This window comes from Nanorana parkeri, unplaced genomic scaffold, assembly GCF_000935625.1.
Source record: "Nanorana parkeri isolate BGI_ZX_2015 unplaced genomic scaffold, ASM93562v1 scaffold1085, whole genome shotgun sequence".
Classification (NCBI taxonomy): domain Eukaryota; kingdom Metazoa; phylum Chordata; class Amphibia; order Anura; family Dicroglossidae; genus Nanorana; species Nanorana parkeri.
In genome coordinates, this window is record NW_017307353.1 from 431664 (window position 1) to 455000 (window position 23337).

At 40.6% G+C, this 23337-nt stretch overlaps 1 protein-coding gene across 1 annotated transcript in view; it reads left to right on the plus strand.

Annotated features, from left to right (window-relative positions):
* Positions 1-22823, plus strand: part of LOC108796246 (vomeronasal type-2 receptor 26-like) — a 36677-nt gene extending 13854 nt beyond the window's left edge. Inside the window, exons 3-4 of the mRNA XM_018567706.1 lie at positions 17770-17893; positions 21913-22823. Coding sequence (XP_018423208.1) covers positions 17770-17893; positions 21913-22823 — 1035 coding nt within the window. The remainder of the gene's footprint in view (positions 1-17769; positions 17894-21912) is intronic.
* Positions 22824-23337: the final 514 nt, after the last annotated feature.

The following is a 23337-nucleotide window of genomic DNA, read 5'->3' on the forward strand; positions in this document are numbered from 1 at the left end:
GTTATTCACAAAAGGGTCAAGAGTTTGGAGAAGGCCGGAGAAGTGAACAATCAAAGCCAACATAGCTGATTTGGAAAAAGTCTCCAAATCAGCTCACTTTCCAGTTCATCTCTGTTGTTCTAGATTGTTCACTTTTCCTTCCTTCTCCAAAGTCTTCACCATTTAGTGAATATCCCTGACACATTAATAAATGGGAAGCAGCAGCAGAAGATGATCCATTCATTCAGTTCCGCTGGCTGGGAGGCTTTTTCAGCACTTTCACTACACTTCTCTCTTACACCCTGAACTGGTTCTGTATTGTGATCTGTATATTAACCACTCACTTCCCTTATCCTGCACATCTGCCCATTAACCCCTTCATCTCCATCCTGCCACAGTATGTGACCTGTTCATGAATCTGTTCACTTCCTGCTCCCTCTGTTCATGACCTTTCCTATAATGTATCGTGGTGCAGCCTTACCAAGCTCCATGTTTTATCCCCCTCCCAAATACCAGCATGTTGCCTCATTCACAAAAAAGACTGTGGGAAAAAATGAGATCACTTTGGGTTGTCTACTTTCCAAAAAGTAGATCATTTTGGGTATGTTCACACTGTCCTGACACTTTTCTTTTAAAAAAGGAGAACATTTTTGTAATTTTTTATAAGTACAGTGGATTAAATATCACCAAAAGAAAGCTCCAGCTGTCTCAAATAAATTATAGAAAATCCATTTGGTTACAGTGTTGAATGACAATTGTCAAACTATCACAGCACTGATAACTGACAAATGGCCTTATAATAAAGAGGCATTACGAGCTGTTACACAAATGGTTAGAGATCCATCTTAATCATTTTATTTGTGAAAGAGGCCTAAGTGTTAAAAGTTTCCTTTTTCATCCATGTGTCTTTTATGAGGTTTTAATTGACTCATTGACAAACTTTCCCCTAAGCCCTATCCCTATAAAAACCAAATAGGGAAATACATTCAGTAATCGGCAGGAAAGAACATTGTTCATGGATCTTCACATCAGAATCTATTAGCAAGATTGATTTGTAAGTATTCCGATTACATGGATCTTTACCTGGTTTTCAAAATGATGATTATTTCATGGAGAATTTCTTGGGCTAGAGAGCCTGCGACAAGAAGGGGAGCAAGTCTGTCTTTAAATGGCTTATAATATTCCTTAGAAAAACCACCAATGCCAGGATTTTTTTTGGGATAGGGAGAGATTCAATAGTGTCACATGCTTCTTGGACAATTAATGGATGTGAAAGATATGTGCCTGAGTTGGATGTGGCCAACCAACCCCATTTGGCTATGCAAACCACCACTGTTTCTGAACCCAGTTCAAGCATTTTGAGGTCGTAAGCTCCTGAATTTTTACCTCACACCTGTCAGGATAACTGTGTACCTTCTGAAATGAAAGATCCCTTGCCTAATTTACCAGTATCAGAGGAAACCCCCATCCAACCAGGAGAAGAGAAAAATTAGATCTCTCAGATTACATCTCTCATGTTCCTGTTGAAGGTTCTTTGTGGCTCTAAAGGTGCCCATACACTGTACGATTATCGTACGAGAATCGCGGGAAATCCCGCGATCGTACGATAATCCCAAAGTGTATGGAAGGCAGACATGCGACCGTTTGTACTGTACGGTCACACGTCTTCCGTCGAACAAGCAGGCTGGAAAACCTCAGGGGGGTGGGCTTGCGATGATCACAAGTACGATCTGCCTGTCCAAGATGGGCAGATTGTACGAGCTTTTAATTAGCTACAACCATCGCAAGACAAAAGGTGGTTGTAAGGTGTATGGGCACCTTTAGAGACAAGATATAAAAGACTGGTGTGACCACCTCCCTTGACTCCGTATGATACCCTTGGTCACAATACTGAAGAGGCTGTTACTACGAAACATAGATCCCCTGAAGCGTCTGCTCTGGCTGCAGAATTAAAAACAAATTTAAGCCCAACAAGGCAATTAACACACCATGGTGGAGGTTCCCTCTACCAACCTCTTTTGCTCTTTTGTCAATCGATGTTGCAGATTGGATGTATCTGTACCTAGTTAAAAATGTTTAGGTGGGTGTTCCAAGGGTGATTTATGCTCACTAGCGTGGCTTCTGTATTTACCAATTTGATATTGCAAATTACCATTTGGAGGAACCCAAAGGTCTCAGTGGGGGAGAGTGTAGCCCCCTAGAGTGTAGCCCCCTACACGAGTTGCTACAGGATTGAATACATGTCTGCTTGTAAATAGTTAATCGCTACTGTATAGCCTGTGATGCAATTCCCAGAGAGAAGCAGGAGGAGTGAGCTGAGCCGGAATTTCCTATGCGCACTCAGTCCAGGGAGAGCCGCCAGACTGCATAGATCAGTGTGCTTCTGGCGTTTACACAGGGGAGCTACAGACCCTGTGTGGACCTACCCAGTACAGTGTGACCTGTTTAAAGCAGACCCGGAGAGAGGTTTACCCAGTCTGCTGTATCCAGTACTGTTTGAACTGCCATTTCCAGAGGGACACAGTGAGACCCATTACAGTGGGGAATTGCGGCCAACTGAAGAACAATCCCAGGATCTGGTGAGAGGCCTTTGGCCATTTGTATTCATCACAACATACTACTTCAGTGACACAGTATGGGCCCCAACGATGGCTAGCCTAAACCATTGCTACAGGCCAGTAGAATAGAGAACTAGGGAATTTTTGGGACTGAGTCATTAGCAACCCATAACTAAAGTGAGAGACAACTATTTAGATAGCTCAGTACTGCATATTGTAGTAACTAGATAGCCATGGCTGCAGGGTGCTAGAATACTTGAGGTCTATTATTGAATGCTGTTTCTCTTTGATATTGTATGTCATTCACTTTGTTGGTCAATTATAGAACATAATTTACTGTATCTAGTAAAGCTTCACAAGGTGTGCTGTGGATCCTGTTCCCAAGCGGTAGATCCTAGCTTGGGAACAAAAGAGCCTGTTTTATCCAGCAGCTCCTTTGGGGTTGAGCTCTACACAACAATAAGAATATTTCCATTTGTCAAACATGTCTCTCCAAGAAGAGTAAAACACTTTGGGTTGAGTTATGTTTGCACAGCATGAAACAGGAAATGAAGGGAAATCACAAAATATACATTTGTCATCAGAACAAGAGGTAAGAGGAAATCTTCCTGTGAGGAAATGTGTTTTGGTGAGGGGACCTACCTCACTTTGGGGAGATTTCCTCTCACTTTTTGTTACTTCTGCAGAACAGGACATAAAGGCAAATCTCTTCAACAGGACACAGACAGTAAAAAATAAAATGACAGATGTTTTGAACCTATCCGACTCTAAACAAGAAAAGTGGTGTCTGTGTATAGACAACCCACCTGCCCTGTGCAAAATGTACTGAAACAGTTCACAAGTAGGTGTCTTAGATCTACAAAGACTGTGGCCGACTGAAAGACTGAAAAAGACTCCTCTAAGTATCCAGTGGTGGGACATTTGCTTGCAGACCTGCTGTGTAAAACATACAAGGTTATTTACAAAAGGGTGAAGAGTTTGGAGAAGGCCGGAGAAGTGAACAATCTAGGCTAAAAAAGCTGATTTGGAAACATTCTCCAATGCAGCTCACTTTCCAGGTCAGTTATGTTGCACTAGATTGTTCCCTTCTCCTGTTTTCTCTAAACTCTTCACTATTAACTCATTCCTATTCCCAAGGGAAGCATTTCACAGAAGTCTTTCTAACTGTACTTTATGTTACGCTGATCGCATGTGCAAATATTTTAAAAATGTTTTATATAGAGAGAGAGAGAAATTGTTAACTTGCTTCACAATGAAAAACTATTTTTTTGTAGAACGTCCCATCGGACTTTCATAAGCCTCCTAGCTTTCCTTTGTGCAATTGATCATATTAATCAGGATCCAGACATCTTACCGAACATCACTCTAGGCTTCCATCTATATGATTCATGGCTGGAACCCCGGAAGGCTGTGGGGAGTGTTCTAACGATCTTATCTGAACAGAGGAAGACAATTCCTAATTATTCCTGTACAGGACATGGCAAGCTGGCTGGTGTTATTGGAGATCACTATTCATCCACAACAATCCCAATAGCCCAAATCCTCGGACTGTACAGATACACACAGGTCAGTGTATACAACAATCCCATTAGCCCAAATCCTCGGACTGTACAGATACACACAGGTCCGTTTATACAACAATCCCATTAGCTCAAATCCTCAGACTGTACAGATACATGCAGGTTAGTATATACAACAATCCCATTAGCCCAAATCCGCGGACTGTACAGATACACACAGGTCATTAAACACAACAATCCCCAAATCCTCAGACTGTACAAATGCACGCAGGTCATTAAACACAATAATCCCCCAAATCCTCAGACTGTACAGATACACACAGGCCAGTATATACAACAATCCCAATACCCCAAATCCTCGGACTGTACAGATACACACAGGTCATTAAACACAACAATCCCCCAAATCATCAGACTGTACAGATACACGCAGGTCATTAAACACAACAATCCCCCAAATTCTCAGACTGTACAGATACACACAGGTCAGTATATACAACAATCCCAATACCCCAAATCCTTGGACTGTACAGATAAACACAGGTCAGTAAACACAACAATCACATTAGCCCAAATCCTCGGACTGTACAGATACACACAGGTCAGTAAACACAACAATCCCAATACCCCAAATCCTCGAGCTGTACAGGTACACACAGGTCAGTATATACAACAATCCCAATAAACCAAAATCCTCGGGCTGTACAGGTACACACAGGTCAGTATATACAACAATCCCAATAAACCAAAATCCTCGGACTGTATAGATACACACAGGTCAGTAAACACAATAATCCCATTAGCCCAAATCCTCGGACTGATACACACAGGTCAGTATATACAACAATCCCAATAAACCAAAATCCTCGGACTGTATAGATACACACAGGCCAGTGAAAACCTTTATTTGTAATACTATTGTGAATTAACAGAGAGAGCAAGACACATTTGACAAACACACGGCACACAGTCTTTGAAAGTTAAAGCATGTGTAAATCCTAACAATTAACTTATCTTATTTGATCTTTTAGATAGTTTGATCTTTTAGTTAACAGTTATCTCTATGGACTACAGGAAGATAAGTAGAGGACAAGCAATGAATATTTTCTGAAAGCAGAGGCCCTATAGAATGACAAAATGCTAGTTGTAATTTTTTATGCCGCTTGGTATTTGCGCAAATGTTTGTCAAACCAGTATTTTTAGGAAAAAATACACTAAAATGAAATTTAGTGGACAAAACCAGAATGTAACACCAATTTTTTAGTAAAATATATAGGACGGGGTCACGTCAGGTAAATTGATACCAAACATGTCAAGCCTTACAATTGCGTTCGCCCGTTAAACTGAAGAAAAAAAAACAGTACCCAAAATTTCCCATAGGTGATGTTTTAAAAGCTTTTACTGCTCATTAGTTTAGTATTAACAGTGATTGATGGCCCGAGAATTATTGCTCTCACTCCGATGTTCATGGTGATATGTAACATGTGTGGCGCAAATTTCGTTTTTGTGCGTAGGTGCACTTGATGTGTGTTTGTGTGTTATCTAGTCTCTAGTCTATTCTTGGAGCATGAAAAGTATCTGTACTTGTACTTGTACCGAGTACAGTACTTGGTATCTGAACATCCCTAGTGGCAACCGTAACCAACGCTGGGGGGGAGAGAGGGAGACCGACCGTTGTTGGGGAGGGACCGTTTGCATACAATATGATCAGATGCATGACCAATATGGCAGAGACACTGTGGATCTTTACTTTTTACATTAAAGGGGGGACCGACACTGGGGGGGGCATTTACAGACAATGTCATGGCAGCGGTTCCTCCACAGTGTCACTAAAGTCCTTAGTTTTCCTGACAGGTTACACTCTCTGGTCTGCTGTGAGTTTGGGCGAGGGGGGATGCACTGTTATGCCAGATCTGTCAGTGTGACCTGTGCGTTGTCATCCTAGCAGTATCAGTGTTACCTGTGCATTGTCACCCCAGAGGTGTCAGTGTTACCTGGACGTTGTCACCCCAAGCTGAGTCAGTGTTACCTGTGCATTGTCACCCCAGCACCGTCAGTGTCACCCCAGCGGTGTCAGTGTTAACTATGCGGTGTCACCCCAGCGGTGTCAGCGTTACCTGTGCGGTGTCACCCCAGTAGTGTCAGTGTTACCCGTGCGGTGTCATTCCAGCGGTGTCAATGTCACCAGTGCTGTGTCAACCCAGCAAAGTCCGTGTCACCTGTGTGTTGTCACTCCAACAGAGTCAGTGTCACCTGTGCATTGTCACCCCATCAGAGTCAGTGTCACCTGTGCATTGTCACCCCAGCAAAGTCAGTGTCACCTGTGTGTTGTCACCGCAGCAGTGTCAGTGTTATCTGTGCATTGTCACCCCAGCGGTTTTGGTGTTACCTGTGCGCTGTCACCCCAGCTGAGTCAGTTTTACCTGTGCGGTGTCACTCCAGTATTGTCAATGTCACCTGTGCTGTGTCAACCCAGCAGAGCCAGTGCTACCTGTGCGATGTCACACAAGAAGGCTGGGTTAGGAAACCTCTTGATTTATATCTTGATAGTGAGGTTATATGTGGCTAATAAAGCAATCTCATATTTAGTTTATCTGGCAAACAACCAATGTTTTGTGAAAACTCAATAAAGGATTTCAGTGACAGCACGTAGGGCATGGAGTGTCAGGTCATGTCCCAGAAAAATGTCAGCAACTTTCTCCAAAAGGAGAGCCCAGGTTGCCACTGCTCTTGTACAGCCAAGAGGAATATTTTATGACTAAATTGAGGTAACATAGGCAACAAACCTTTGTTTGCTTCTGTACAAGTATTCTGGAGGCTTGGCCCTGTTGCCTCATGGAAAAAGAGATGGATTGGCTTCTGATAATTAAGCAGAGCCAAAGCAGATGAAATAGCCAGTTGTAGCTGCCACATCGCCTCTAAGCGTTTCACATCAAGTCGAAAAGGAATGAGTCCATGCTGTGAGCTCATCTTCCGTGGCCATTGGACCAGAAGAATTAGTAATGTGGCCATACTCGCGAAAGACAAAAAGATATGCATGTCCAAGATAATTTGGAATAAAACATTTGATTAATGGCCTAAAAGACGCCTGATGTCTCTATAAAGAGGACCTGTCACATGTACTATCACATAGTAAGCTTATATTTTGTATTTTTTCCCCTAAAAATATAACATTCCTTAAGCAATTGTGCAAATTTCAACTAGCATTTTTATTTTATTTTACAGGGACCTCTGCCTTTAGAAAATGTGTAATCTTTTGAGGGTTTTAAGCAGTTTTCAGAAAAAAGTTTAACATGTGTGTGCAAAAATGTAAAAATTATTCCAGTCCCCAAATGGTTAAAATATTTGCACAATGCTGCCTTTAATGATAATTTAAAAGGCAGCTGGATCTGAATGTAATCTGAAAATATAATAACATTATAGTTAATAGTTCTTCTTTTTCTTTCCAGATCAGCTATGGAAGCACCGATAACTTATTGAGTGACAGACGGCTTTACCCGCATGTTTTCAGGACCGTTCAGAGTGATCATGTCCATTATTTAGCAATCACCAAACTAGTGAAACATTTTGGATGGAACTGGGTTGGAATACTTTTTTCGGACAATGATACTGGAGAGAATGAGGCAGAAATTCTGAAGAAACTTTTGACTTCCCTGGAGATTTGTGTGGCTTTTGGAAAAAGAATGACTGGGAATTCTGCTGCAATTGATCAGTGGGCAGATACAATTAATAATGTACCTTGTAATGTTTTAATATTTTGTGGTTCCGTCACAGGAAATTCCATGAGTTACCTACTTGAATACTCAAAGTACAAAGATAACATTATGATTATCCTTCCCCCAGTCTGGCCTTCAAATGGTGTCTTTAAAACAATGTTTTTCTTTAGTTTTGTTACAATATTAATTTTAGAACTTGTTAATCCTCCGATTCCGAGAGATGAAAGTCTGTTTGATAACCAACTATTGTCAAGACATTCACAAACAAAGACACTGATAGATTCTGCGGTCATTACATTATACAATATAACATCAACTCAAAATGGGAAAAATGTTCAATTCCAAAATGTTACTATTATTGGTAAATATTTATCAGTAACAAACTTAGTTCCAGTAATGATGAAATATATGCTTCACAGAGAATCTCTACGAGCATATCTTGCAGTGGAAGCTATGGCTGAAGCGATACATTTTTTCAACAAGTTTAATCACAGCTTTAATAATAACAGATTCCAGCAGGTAAAACAATATAGTCCATCAGTTGGTCAAATTTGATTAGCTGAATTTCTGTATAGAAACATAAAGTTTAATCTTCTTATAAGTACTGGTGATCTGAGATTATGACCAGGCTATAAACATTTGAAGATTTATATATTTTTAACAAGCAGCAAATACACTTTAAATCAAGCTGGAAAGTTGAGAGGACAAAGTCCAAAGGTGTAGCGCTCACCCAGAGGACTGACAGGGAAAGGGGCAAGGAATGCTGAGTAAGTGAGCGGCTTCTGAAACATGCAGACCGAGGTGTCAGTCTTAAAAGTGTGAACAGAGAAGGGTGAGAGAAGCTCTACAACTAAGTTCAGGTGGAGTGGATGGGAGGAAAGTAGGGATGCACAGATACTTTTCGAGTACCAGTGCAGATACTCGGCATTTTCATGAGAACTACCAGGGTTGCAGTGGTTGCAGCTGGGACCTGGCTCTGGCGCTCCACCACTGTCCTGAAATCATTAGTCTGTATTGTTTTAGAAAAACTGTCACATGATAATAAACAAAAATGTATCAGTACTCGTACTTGTAAGTACTCGGCAAGTACCAGTACTCGTACTCGCAAAACTGGAATCTGTGCATCCCTTTATTTATATTTATAGAAACAAAATCGTACATTAACATAAAGATGTACAAATCCCAGGAGCTCCGTGTGCTCCTTACAAATGACAGCGACCTCCTAATTTTTGAATTTTTCTCTAGTGTAGTCTTGGAGCTCAAAAGTATCGGTACATGTACTCGTACTTGTATCCAGTACTGTACTTGGTATCTGTGCAACCCTAGAGGAAAGGATCAGTGCGTTAGGTTCGGAGTAAAGTGGAATCAACGACGAGAGGCAAGGTCCGACGGACATTCCACAGAGAAACTTCCCTCCTTCCTTCCTCGCCACAAGCATCGGGACAAGCGGACCTTGCCGCTCATCGTTGACTCCACTTCACTCCAAACCTAACGAACTGATCCTTTCCTCCCATCCACCCCACCTGAACTTAGCTGTAGCACTTCAAATCAAGCCTCCACTGTCCTCTGTAGTTACAGCCATTGGAGCAATTCATCATCAAAATTTACAAAAGAAGTAGTGAAGTCATTCAAGTCAGGTCTCGGCATGTTTCTCTATTCCCTCTTCTTTGGCACCTGACCTGTGTCTACATTATAGATTACAAGGCTGGAAAATTTGAATGTCTATAGCCAGGCCATGGTTCTATTTTAAAGCCATTTATGAAGACTGATGCAATGCTATGGTGCATTTATTTTTAAAAGAATATTTTAGGGGAAATCTGTTGCAAAAAAAAACAAAAAAAAAACAATGGCTGTGTAGTAGATGACTTTAGTCACCATCACTACTCTTGCCAATTGCCCATCTGCTGCAATTCAGTCCCTGCATATAATGCAACAGCAAAAAGTTTCTCAGCCAGCATGCAAAAGAAACCTGTCTCACCACTAAGGTTAAAAACAGAGCTTTAGATACACGTCTTCTGCAGAAAATGTGAAAGCCGCACAGCCGCGCCAAGGCACCTCTATATAGTGCGGTCCTAACTCTAAACTATGAGAGTCTGCATCTTGGAGCACATGTGGCAAAAGATCAAATCGGGTGAAGGTTTGTCAGGATGAAGCCCATCCTCCCTTAAAGGCACAGGGACGCACATCACAACGGCAGCTGAGGCCCCCCATGCATCACTGCACCAAATCAGTCAAGCAAAACAAATGGCAAACGCACTCATCAATTTGTTACCAGCTATACAGCAAGGTGCACATGGAAGGGCTTAATACAGTACAACAGCAAACAACAGTTTGCTGTTGTACTACTCCCTGTTTTTTGCTGTTGTACTGTATTAAGCCCTTCCATGTGCACCATGCTGTATAGCTGGTAACAAATTGATGAGTGCGTTTGCCATTTGTTTTGCCTGCGTATAATGGGTGGCTGCTCAAGCTCAAAACACTACATTGTTGGAGAACAGGGGACTCTCTGTGAATCCTCCAGTCCAGAAGAGTTAATGTCAGATGCATTGCATAGATGGGGACTTCACAATCCTCACTAGTCACAGCTCTCCCTTGCTTTCTCTGTGCAGCAAGCAGAATTTTCAGCTCCTATAAAGGCTGTTGGATGTCTTAACAGTACAGATACATCCTTTATTTATATTTTCTGGTTTCATCTTCCTTTGCAGCTTTAGGCATTGACTAGACATGTGCCATTCGTTTTGTTCCGAATTGAAATTCGCACCAATTTCTGTAAATTCGGACATTCGGATTCATCCAAATTTTTTAATGACAGAAAAAAATTATCTGAACTAATCTGAATGTTTGATAACGAAATTCAGATACACCTGAATTTCATTCAGAACGAAACACAACAAGTGGCAGAGCTGTCATTTACCGCTCCCTGGCTTCTCTGCACTTGTATCTCAAATGAAAACAAAGTAACAGAATATTGTTAAAAATGTAAAGAAAGAAAGAAGCTGAGAGATCTGTGTTATTCTGTAACAGCTTCTGCTTCTTTGAGGACACTTCCACCCCAATGTAAAGAATCTGACAGCTGTCACAGAATACACAAAAGTGTTTAACTGTTCACAGAAATAATAATAATTACAAATTTTAAAAAAAAAACAGTGTGGGGTCCCCCCCAATTCATACCAGACCCTTTAGTTCTGATAGTAATGATAGGTTGGGACCCCATATGTAAAAAAAACCCAGCCTGCGGTTACCATGACAATTGATACCAGACCCTTAAGGTCTGGCAGGAATTTTAAGGGGAACCCCAAAGCCAAAAAAAATAAAAGTGGTGTCCCCCTAAAATTCCATACCAGAATCATAATCCGGGAAGCAGCCTGGCCATTTGGGAAATGGGGGGGATGAGCGAGTTTTTTTTTTTCCATTTATCATTTGACGCTGGAAAGACTTCAAGGGACATTTAATTTTTTTTAAATAAAGGAATTATGAAAAACTCACATTGTGTGTTTTGTTCAATTAAAGGAATGTTTTCACATTTTCAATAACCCTTTAGCGAATGACTAGGGCTACAAGTACCCCTTACTCAATCACAAGGGGTTGCATCTGGGTGCCCTCTTTATGAAAGTGGGTACCCAGATGGGGAAAAGGCCCTTGCCTTCATCGGCATGGGTACAAGGTGCTTTTTCAGGGTCCCCCCTGGAAAAACATCTTCCCAAAGCTGAGGAAATGTGGCCTGGTATGGTGCAGGGAGGGGTGCTCACTTTCCCCCCTCTTTCCTGTCCTGCCAGTCTACTACCCTGATTAAGAAGGGATTTTAGAGGGGACCTCACATATTTGTAAAAAAAAATTGGCGTTGGGGGGGGGATCCTTAAAATTCATACAAGACCTAAAGTGTCTGATATGAATTGCCGGGGAACCACAGGCTTTTTTTTTTACATTGGGGTCCCTCTTAAAATTCCTACGAGACCTCAAGTAACTGGTATGAATTGTTGGGGGGCCCAACACTGTTTTTTTTCTTGTTTCTGTGGACTGTCAAAAGTTAAAAAGAAACAAAGTAAACATTTAATGTCACTTTTCTGCAATCATTTCTCGTTCATAATTAACATTTAACTCCTCTGTAATGAACGAAAATTTGGATTCATCCGAATCCAAATGCTGAAATGAATTGACTTTCAGACCCGAATCCCAAAAAATAAAATAAACAAAACATCTGAAACTAAATGAAACTAAATTAATTTGCTGGCTTACATGTCTAGCATTGACTACATCTTAGGGTTGCCAGAGGTTGTGATCACAGGTCTGAACTGGGAATAGGTAGCTGTATAATTTCCAGCATGTGTCACAGGAGGTCCCGCTCTAACCAATGCCTGAATAGTAAAGTATCTCCACTAAGAGACACCACCTAAACATATATTTTTGGTACTAACCCAAAATCCCTGCCCCTCAGCTCAGTCCTTCCCTGATTTAGGCCTCTTATAGCTTTCCTCTGATTTAGGCCTTCCCTGATTATAGGCCTCTGTTAAAAAATAACATTTTAACCTTCCTTGGTCGGTAATCCCGAGTGTGGCTTGAGGTTAATTTTCGGTACAAAAAGCGGTAACCCCGAGCCACACTCGGGATTACACTGTAGTGTCACTTACCTTGTCCATAGGAGCCCAGCTGTGTCCTCCGGCGAATGCCGGCATCCGTCTTCAGGGTTCTGTCCCTTGCCAGCGCCCCGCGTCGCAGGGGGTCGGAACCAGTGGGAAATTCAGAAGTAAAAAATAGAAGAAAAAAAATAACGAAAAAAAAATACTAAGATAATAAGACCGCCAGGGAGGTTAAAGGGAAGCTCCATGTCCTGAAAATATTGAATCTTACTGGTATGTATCTGCTGCCACTGTTTGCTACTGCACCCATGTTGGGCCTTATAAGGCAAAACACAGTGTCTGCTCACAGTGCAAGTTTTTAACAATTAAAGAGAAAAGAATAGAAACAAAAGGAAAAAAGATTAGAAGATAAAGTGGTGAGGAGATCCAAGATGGCAGCAATTTCTGGAATGTGATCTGGTCTAAAATTGTATTTATTTATTACAGGTATTTACATAGCGCTGACAATTTATGTAGCACTTTACAGTGCACATTCACATCAGTCCCTGCCCTCAAGGAGCTTAAAATCTAAGGGGAAAGCCTGAGCTCCAATTCTTGCTGCAACATAAGACTCCCCTCAAACATTAAGATTTTACACATTAACGCATACACCTAAGAATTTTAATGAGGAGCGCATCTTTGCACATTGCAAAGATATTATTTCTGTTACCTCATACCTCCTTATCAGCTTGATATACCTCTAGACTCCTAAATACCTATTTGTAGAACATGGAGATTATGAGTTTATTTTCATCTAAAGGTTATCCACGAAGGAGCCGAAGGATATAGCTGTAGCTTCGGCTAATACTTCGGTTCACTCCAGCCGCTGGAGCCCTTCAGTTCAGCCAAACCGAAGAGGTATATGATTCATAGAGGTCTATGATTATGACCTCTATGATTAAGCCTAGGTGGTGAGTTGTGTGAGAGGCGCTGGTGTGGGAAAGATACCATGGTGATGTGTTTGCTGTACTACGTTTGATTTTGGCTTTTTATCTGGAAATTATTACAATGAAGCCGTTTTTATGGATACCGGTCTTTGTGCAGCTGATTGTACAAATAATTGTTAAAGGAGTGGGAACACACTGTAGCCTGCACCCGGCACATTAACCGACAGTCAGAGGTGGAATTGGAACAGTGAGTTATATTATATTATAATTATTACAATATATATGCAGGGTCCTGCCGTATATATTGTTATAGGTGTGTGTAAAAGAGAAACGTTCTGAAACTCCATCTTGCTAGAGATTCTATAAAACATGGAAATCTAGACCAACATCTGTCCAGTACGATGCTTTATTATCTTTATACAATATTACCCAGTTTACCTTCTCAGCCACTGATATAAAAGCTATTTAGCAACATTTTACAAGAATAAGATACGTAATAAATAACTGTGATAATTATGCAAACAAGAAATCTGACCTTTGGCCTTCCCTTCGGTCTTGCACAGTTACATAGTTACATAATATTTGAGGTTGAATAAAGACATTAGTCCATCAAGTCCAACCTATTAGGATCTCATTCTAGGAGTACCTGTACCCCTGTATATTACGGTCCCTTAAGAAATCGTCCAAAAGTTTCTTGAACAATTCCACATTCTTAGCTGAAATCACTGTCTGTGGCAGTGAGTTCCAGACCCTAACTGATCTTACTGTGAAGAACCCCCTTCGCCCCTTGTGCTGGAATTTTTTTTCCACCAATTTTAGGTGGTGGCCTCTAGTTTTTGTAATGGAGTTAATTTTAAACAGTTTATCGCTAATGTTGCTACCACCATTGAACATTTTGTACATGGAGATCATATCCCCCCTTAATCTCCTCACCTCCAATGTGAACATGTTTAAATTTAGTAGCCTTGTCTCGTAGCTCTGGTCCTCCATACCCCTAATTAGTTTGGTTGCCCTCCGCTGGACTTTTTCCAACTCAAGGACATCTTTTCTTAGTACTGGTGACCAGAACTGGACCGCGTACTCCAGATGAGGTCGAACCAATGATCTATAAAGTGGCAAAATTATAGACTTGTCCCTGCAATACATCCCCTTTTTAATACAGGACAAGACCCTGCTAGCTTTGTTTACAGCAGCCTGGCACTGCAAACTACCTTTCAGTTTGTGGTCTACAATGACCCCCAAATCCTTCTCCATTTCTGACTTCCCTAGCGGCATACCCATAATTGTATAACCCATTTGTTTATTTTTAATTCCAAAGTGCATTACTTTGCATTTATCGACATTAAACCTCATCTGCCACATTAATGCCCCTCCCCCTATTTTATCCAGGTCCTCCTGTAATGTTATAATGTCTAAGTCCGTGTCTATTACCCTCCCAATTTTGGTGTCATCCGCAAACACAGTTGTATCGGCTCCTCTCCTGGACTTAAAATGCTTACTCTGATTTCACACTGTGAGCTTCGTATAATGTACATTACAACCTTCAGATAGAGCCCGCCCCTTTTCTGGACTGGGGGGATGTCCAGAATCATCCAGCGCTTTCCTTCCCAGCCTGACTGTCCCTGACCTCACCTGTCATTCACTGTATTTCCATTTTTTTCAACCATGGAGGCTTAGGATCACATGTTGATGCTACCCAGGGTAGCCTGCATGCAAACACTACCTACTCAGAAACTCACGATCCTCCAGACATCCACCCATCAAGGCATTGGGATATTTGCATAATTTCTCCCAAGTGTCAGCCCAATGCTTGCATCAAGATTGAGGGCTCTTAAGAACAGTACTGAGTCAGGGTGTTGTGATGCTTTCAGGAAGCTACATATAGCACCCTTGCACCTTCAATGATTGGCCTGCAGAGAAGCACAGCGGTGATGACATCAATAAGTCTATTATAAGGCAAGTAATAAAAATGCAAACATTTTATTAAAAAATAGATTACTGTGTTGATGAACTGAGGAAAGAAATATTAGGGAAGGTAAAAGATAAACCAATTAAACTTCATCTATAACTTGTTTTCTTTTTTTGTCCTCAGTTGAATAAATGTATTAAAGAAATAAAAAATCCATTTGAGAATGTAGATCGGAAGACCTTTTTTGATGAAAATGGAGAATTTCCCTTTCACTACAAAATAATAAATTGGGTAAAGACTAGCAGCTTTAAAATGAGCAAAACTGATGTTGGTTTGTACACACCATGGGCTACAGAGGAAGACCAACTTCACATTAACTCTACTAAAATAACATGGAATGAAGATGATAATAAGGTGAGGAAAACAACACTTGGCTTCCACTTTTAATGACACTGGCTATCCATTAAAAAACTTCCACTACAGATGTATAAAAGTTATAAGCAAGCAAAAACATTTCTTCAGGTCACCCATAAAGTATATATTTCTTCAAATATTATATTAGCCTCATCATCCCATCACACGTAAGTATATTTCTTCCTTTTACTCATGTAATGGAGACTATGGGGTACTTCTGCCCCCCAGGAAAAAAAAAAACATTTAAAGTGTATGTAAACCTTAACATGAAAAAAAACTGCTGCTCACGTCAAATTCACGTCCTTCCCTGTGTTTTGTCTACTCTTCCTGTGTTATCTCAAAGAGTCTTATTAGCACCTCCTATTTCTTACACTGACTACAGGTCAATTACTCTTTATGTTGTACAAATATGAGAGTTGGAGGGTTTGAATAGTTAACTTAGATTAAGCAAAAAATGAGCAAGACTGATACCACTAAGTTTTCCAAAATGTTCAAAATTGTTCTGTGCTGTCAGCCATGTCAGCGCACAGCAGGGATTAGGAGAGCATTTCTGGTAGATAAACAGTTATTTCTTTGGTATCCACAGGGTCTTTAAAGGAATAAAATAGGTGAAAATGAGCATTTCATTGCTGCAATGGAATGCATTTTTTGATGTAATGACATATACCATAAAGTTCATGTACACCAGGGCTTTTTCTTTCAGTATGTTTGGCGTAATGTCTAACTGTATTCAGTTTTCTTAGGCAATTAGTAGAACATCGATAAAAATCTTTTCTGAAGAACAAGAAAGTATTATTTAGTAGTGGGTGTTTGTACAGACTTCAAGCAGAGGCAGTGCGTCAATCAATAATATGTACAGTAAATGTAGTACATGCTTGGGTTAAACATAGGTCTATCTCCAGACAAAAATGGAAAAAAAGGCCAGACTTGGTGGACCACTTGGTCTTTTCTCCATCAGATTTCCATGTTTATATCCAGATCCTTAGATCTTTAAATAGTTTCTGCCTTTCACTTGAGAAAGCCATGTCAGAAATTGTTTTTGACCAATGCATCTCACAGTTACTATTTGACCCCATTAGGGGGTTATTCACAATGCTGCCGAATGAATAACCGAGCCGAAGTGAATTGAGCCGAAAGGCGTTTGGCTATTCACTTCAGCTCAGTACGGCTGATACATGCTCTGCATGTTCGGCTAAGCCGAAGTGCAGAAAAGGTTCGACTCAGCCGTTCCAAAAACTGGATCGGCTGAGCCAAAGCTCCGGCAGTTCACTCTCTGCCGTTTGCCCCTATTCTCATAAGCCCAGGTGGTTAAACGCATGAGAGGTGCTGGTGTGGGAGAGATACCATGGTGATGTGTTTGCTGTATTACGTTTACGTTTGCTGTATTACGTTACGTTTATATTTGGATTTGGAAATTATACAATAAAGCTGGACTTTTATGGATACCGGTCTTTATGTGGCTGACTGTACAGATGATAATTATAATGCTATGGTTTATTATATATGCTATGCATTATTATATATGCTGTGCATTATTATATATGCAGGGCCGTGCAGTATATTTGTTATATTTTTCAGATGGTTTTAGATGGTTTTAATTCTTTCCTAATTTTGATATTAGGAAGTGCAGAAGCAGTTCAACTCAGGCGATCCAACATCTGGATTGGTTGAGCCAAAGCTCTGGCAGTTCATTCTCTGCCATTCACCCCTAATCTCATAGGGGCTAAACGGCAGTGAGTGAATAGCTGAATGCCGCCGAGCTATTCTGCTCGCCACCTCACTATTGCTCAATAATGTTTTTTCACTGCAAAGACTAGAATTATATTTCAACTGTGCCACCTGATAGCTAGAGCATGCAGATGGAATGACTTTTCCTAATGTAGTGGCTGATGTGTGAGAGTCTGTTTAACTTCTCCCTATAAGTTCAGTTAGCTATGAGTCATCTACGTGTATGTGCCAACACTCCTATTATTTGGAGATTTTTGTTCGTATTATAATTGTTAAGATTTTTTTGTGTGAATGACCTGCACACAAATTGTGCTCTATAGCAAAGGTAGAGGAGATTCAGTAACAGTTGGCACACACTCTTACTGTACTCCCAATGCTATTTTACATGAGTAAAATTATAATTTTTAAATTGCCAATTTTTTTCTTTTTTACTTCTTTTTAGCAGCTGGAATCTCGGTGCTCAGAGGTTTGTTTGCCTGGAAGCAGAAAAAAGCCAGGATCTTCAATCCACTCTTGCTGCTATGACTGTGTACCATGTTCAGAAGGGGAGATATCCAATCAGACCGGTATACCATAACCCTTTTATTTACAGTTTTATTCAATAAACTTTGTATTCAACCAAAATTCACAGATGTGAGACAGTTGCAACTTAAATAACAACACTTTAGAAGTTTCGTATAAAGCATATTCCAGTGGGGTAGGAAATCACATGTGCTAAAGCTTTATAGTGATATTTGTAGGCTTCAGGTTTTTGGACTATAGAAAAAAACCCATCTTGCACACAGAGATGCAGTTCAAACTAACTCAGACAGTTCACTTGGCTCCTATCAGGTTAAGATCCTAGCAATGAGAATTAGAACTTGTAGAAATGTCCATTCACTGCATGTAAGACATCATGAAAATGTAGCTTCCCTCAAAAAAACAAAACAATGTCCTCCCACAGCATCAAATATGTTTTTAATACTCTGTCACTGTAGACTTCAGGTAGATGTGATGGTATCACCTCCTCCTCCTTCTTCATTGGCAGTTGTGGGCGGTCCTTTCACCTAAATCAAGAATCCCTCACATTACTCAGCCCAAGATTATTATGATCCCAGGCTGCCTTATGACATTCCCCCAGAGGGGGTTCCATGGCAGCCTAAGATCACAGGAATTGAGTTGAATGTTGGCCATTATTTACCTTGAAAGACTGGTTGCATGTAGTGGGGAAGTTGAAGTACTGCTACCGTGTTTCCCCGAAAATAAGACACTGTCTTATATTCTTTTAGCCCCCCAAAACCACACTAGGTCTTATTTTCAGGGATGTCTTATTTTTTTTTTTTTAAGTGCACCAAAATGTACAACAATCTAAAGTTATCTGGTATCACTCCGCCTGTCACAGTAACTGGCGCTATAGAGGAAGTATCGGCTAATGCGGCTCTGCTCCCTCCGCCGCTGCAGCCTTGCTATTTACAGCGCCGGCTTCCTTTGCCACCAGGGACAGTGGTAGCAGTGGGGACATCAGACAGTGGACAGCGCGGTAAAGTACGGTACCGTTTACCGGTACACATTACAGTACAGTACCATTACATTAAGCAGTGCCTTCAGGGGGACAGCAGTTGGTGAAGTATTGTACTGGAGTGCTCGCTGTCACTGCACTGGCCAGAGGGAGACCCCTGTCATCCTCTTAATACAGTATGTCCTTGCAGGCTGATACCATCTCTCCTGCTCTTCAAGTTCCCCCTCACATGCTACCACCAAACTAGGTCTTATTTTCGGGGTAGGTCTTATATTACAGGAATCTTGAAAAATAGTGCTAGGTCTTACTTTCAGGGGGAGGTCTTATTTTCGGGGAAACAGGGTAGGTACAGCTTTGGATTGATGGCAAGCATGGCAGCAAATGCAACTTTTTTATCTCTACAGTTTAAAGGTAGTTTCAACGCTGGCGTTTCACCTATACTGAACATGTATAAAAACAATTAGAACTCATAATCTAAATTGAAGGTTTGGATCAGCTGATGGCCTTTCTTTTTTGACATTCAATCAAATTCAGAAATTGTAGTTTGTGACAAGGTATACGGTCTGGGTTTTCCACATTATAATTGCTGTGGCTGTGCTGTGGCTGTGCTGTGGCTGTGCTGTGGCTGTGCAGGCTCCTTGCCATGCTGATACCACCACTATTGCAGTCTTTGAAGATTGAGAGGCCAAAAACAGGACTAAGTCTCACCCTAAAAGAAGATGTTCAGCAAATGATATCAGGCAACAAACTGTTCTACACATTCATGCCTTGTCCCACTGCTATTCTGATGCCACACATTGGAAGATTGAAGATTGAGAGGCCAAAAAAAGATGAGGTCTTATCTTAAAAATAACATGTCCAGCTTCCTATAACTGGCACCAAACATCTCAAAACCCCCATACCTTGTCCAAGCCACTTGCTATGCTTATACCACCCCTATCGCAGCCTATGACTCTTGAGAGGCCAAAAAAGGACTAAGCTACATCTTAAGAGAACAAGTTTGGTTTCTTTTAACAGGCACCAAATGTTTCTAACCCCCCTGCTATGCTAATATCAACACTGTGGCCATCTTTGAAGAGGCTAAAATGAGTATGAGTTAGCTTTGTAAATAAGAAACGCAGCAGAGAAAAACCTTTTTATGAATTAAAAAAAATCTTACAAATAAAAAATGAAACCCCTTAACTGGATTTAAGTAACTCCAGTAGCCTTTGCATACCTGGGAACTTGCTGAATCCTCATTATATTACTGGATACATACAGTATAATGGATGCACACTGCCCTCAGCAAAGCCACTGCGTTTGAAAAAGTCTATGTGATGAAACACGTTAAGGCAGGGCTTGCTGATGCCATTACGCATGCGGGACGGGAGATGACTTAAATATATGCCGGATTTTTAGAACTGAATGTGACTAGATTGTTTTTTAATAAGAGATACTTGTTTTAAACTTAATGTACTTATGAGTGGTTTGTTCTATTACATGATAATGATGAATCACTAACAGTAGGGATGCACCGATATATCAGCCACCAAAAAATATGGTCCGAAAATGGCACTTTTGGCATAATGCCGAAAAGTGCCATTTTCTAGCCAATACAGCGGTGCATTCTCTTCTCCCCGCTGGTCGCTGCTCTGTGTCCCAGCGGGGAGGAAAGAAACTGTCACAGGTGGCCGAGCGCTGCAGGAGGAGAGCGCTGTGAGCAGCCGGCGTCTCTCCTCCCTGCACCGCTCAGCCTCCTGTCACAGATCAGAGGAGAGCAGTGAGGGCAGAGATAACCAGCGCTGTCACAGGAGGCTGAGGCCTGCGCGCTCGGCCTCCTGTGACAGCGGTCAGGAAGGAGAGCGGTACAAACACCCAGCGATCAGTGATCACTGAGTGTTTGTAGATAATTGACGACAGAGTATGGTTACTATATCCTCAATTATGGATAAATGGGAAGTGATCTACTTCACCTCCTGTTCATTTATGATTGTAGTTATAGTAAACATACTCTGTCCTCATGTTATCAATGAACAGGAGCACTCAGTATAGAGGATTCCTGCTCATTTATAACTAGGGATACCGAAAAATAGATTGAGGACTCTGTGTCCTCAATCTCTTTTTCTATTTTAAAAGGGAAATATCAGGGGTCTGTTTGGACCACTAATATTTCCCAAAAGCCCATAGACTGTTCACTTCTCCCGCCTTCTCCAAACTCTTCACCCTTTTATGAATAACCCTGTAAATGATTGATTGGGGAGCGAGGATGAATATAGGTAGAGTGGAAGAGTACCGATAAAAGTGGATTATTTATGCTGGAGTGTACTGAGACAACGAAAAATAAGCATTTATGGACTCTCAGTTGTTAGAGTGTCATGGGAATCTGGTGAGTTTTCTATGAGAGGATCAGGTGTACACACAGCACTGGGTATCTTGTGGATGATTTTTGGAGTGATATTAATCACAAAAAGACTATCATCGTTTGATTGATAAGATGGACACTATTATATGTGTTTAAATCTGTATAACATGAAGGGTGTAGGAAAAATTATCATAATTTGATAAGAGATATCACATTATGTTGTGAAAATATTACATGTTTTTTTATTTCACGTATATCACTGGGCTAAGTGAAAAATCACATATTAAGTTTATTATTTTCACAAAGTTTGTTTAAATATTTGTTTTGGATCGATTCATGGTATAGTGTGGTGCACTACATGTTTACATATGTTTTTATTTTATTTTATGTACTGTAAAGGCACATTATTGACATGTTTTGGTTTGCTCAATGCATGTTTTTAAAAGTTGGTGAAATATATTGCACATTCACCATTGTGCACGCTGGGATTTTGTAAACTATAGATGTCAGATAAAGACAAGTCAGATGGACTGCATGTATATTTTTAAAAAGGAATCTACAATTCTACCCATTGTAAGCTGTACCATAAGCACTGTGACAGTGTGGTGCCTGTAGAAATCTACTTATAAATTGACACATTGAGCACTTTGGAGGCATTTTCTAATAGGTACAGTAGGCTGATCGAGACATATAAACAATACAATAAAAAAATAATGTGTGTTATATTATGTTATTGCTTTTGGCAGACAGTGAGAGCTGTATGAAGTGCAGAGATGATGAATGGTCCAATGAGAAGAAGGATCAGTGTGTTCCAAAAGTGTTGGAATTTCTCTCCTACACTGATGTCATTTCTAAAGTATTCATCACAGCTTCTGCTTTACTCTGTATTGTGACTGTTTTAGTAATGGGGATTTTTTTTTCCTATCTGAACACCCCCATTGTCAAAGCTAACAACAGAAACCTGAGTTTTGTTCTCCTTGTCTCCATCTTGTTGAGCTTCCTCTGTGTGTTCTTGTTCCTTGGTCAGCCATTGGATATAACCTGTATACTCCGTGTTACGACATTTGGAGTCATCTTCTCCATAGCCGTCTCCTCTCTTCTGGCTAAGACAATCATGGTTTACATTGCTTTCAAAGCCACCAAACCTGGCAGCCACTGGAGGAAATGGATTGGAAGCAAACTGTCCAACGCTATAGTATCATTGTGTTCATCTGTTCAAGTGATAATATGTCTTATTTGGTTGTTCTCTTCTCGCCCATTTAAAGAAATGGACACTCAGTCTTATCAGGACAAGGTCATCATTCAGTGTAATGAAGGGTCAGTTATCGGATTCTACTCTGTGTTGGGTTATATGGGGTTTCTGGCAGCAGTGAGTTTTGTTCTGGCATTCATGGTGAGGACATTACCGGACAGTTTTAATGAAGCCACATACATCACATTCAGCATGCTTGTGTTCTGTAGCGTTTGGATTGCCATGATCCCGGCCTATCTGAGCACCAAAGGCAAATATATGGTAGCTGTGGAGGTTTTTGCCATATTGGTCTCAAGTGCTGGACTTCTAAGCTGTATATTTTTCCCAAAATGTTTCATTATCCTATTTAAATCAACAATAAATACACAATCATATTTACTTGATAGGAAGAAAATATATGAGTAACCTCTCTTAGGCCCCTTGTTTATTTTTTTTAATTTTTACAGCTACTTATTTATTCTGATTCTTTTAGTGAAACCAAGTAAACTGACCCAATAGTAGTATTAACGTGCTTTATACAACAATGCTGTATATACAAACTACTTAATTACAGAAGAAAACAACACAAAACATTTAGACTGCTACAATTATGCATACATACACACACATGCATATGCTACCTCCTTTCCTAGCACATGCAATAGTATGTAAATATATAATAAGATATACTAAAAGTCACTTAGCTTCCATTATTGCTGGTCCACAATTGTCTTATTGAACAGGACGTCAAGCCTTGCGTGTTCTCAGCAAAATGGCAGCATGTATTGTGTAAAGAAGAAGCAAGAGCAAGTTGTGCAGTATCTGGTGGTTCCTCAGTCGCGTGCAAGGATGATGTTTGGTATAGCCCATTATCATGTATTATCTGGTCTTTAGGGGATAAAAAATAAAAGTGCAGATTGAGCAGTGTGGTTTTTTTTTT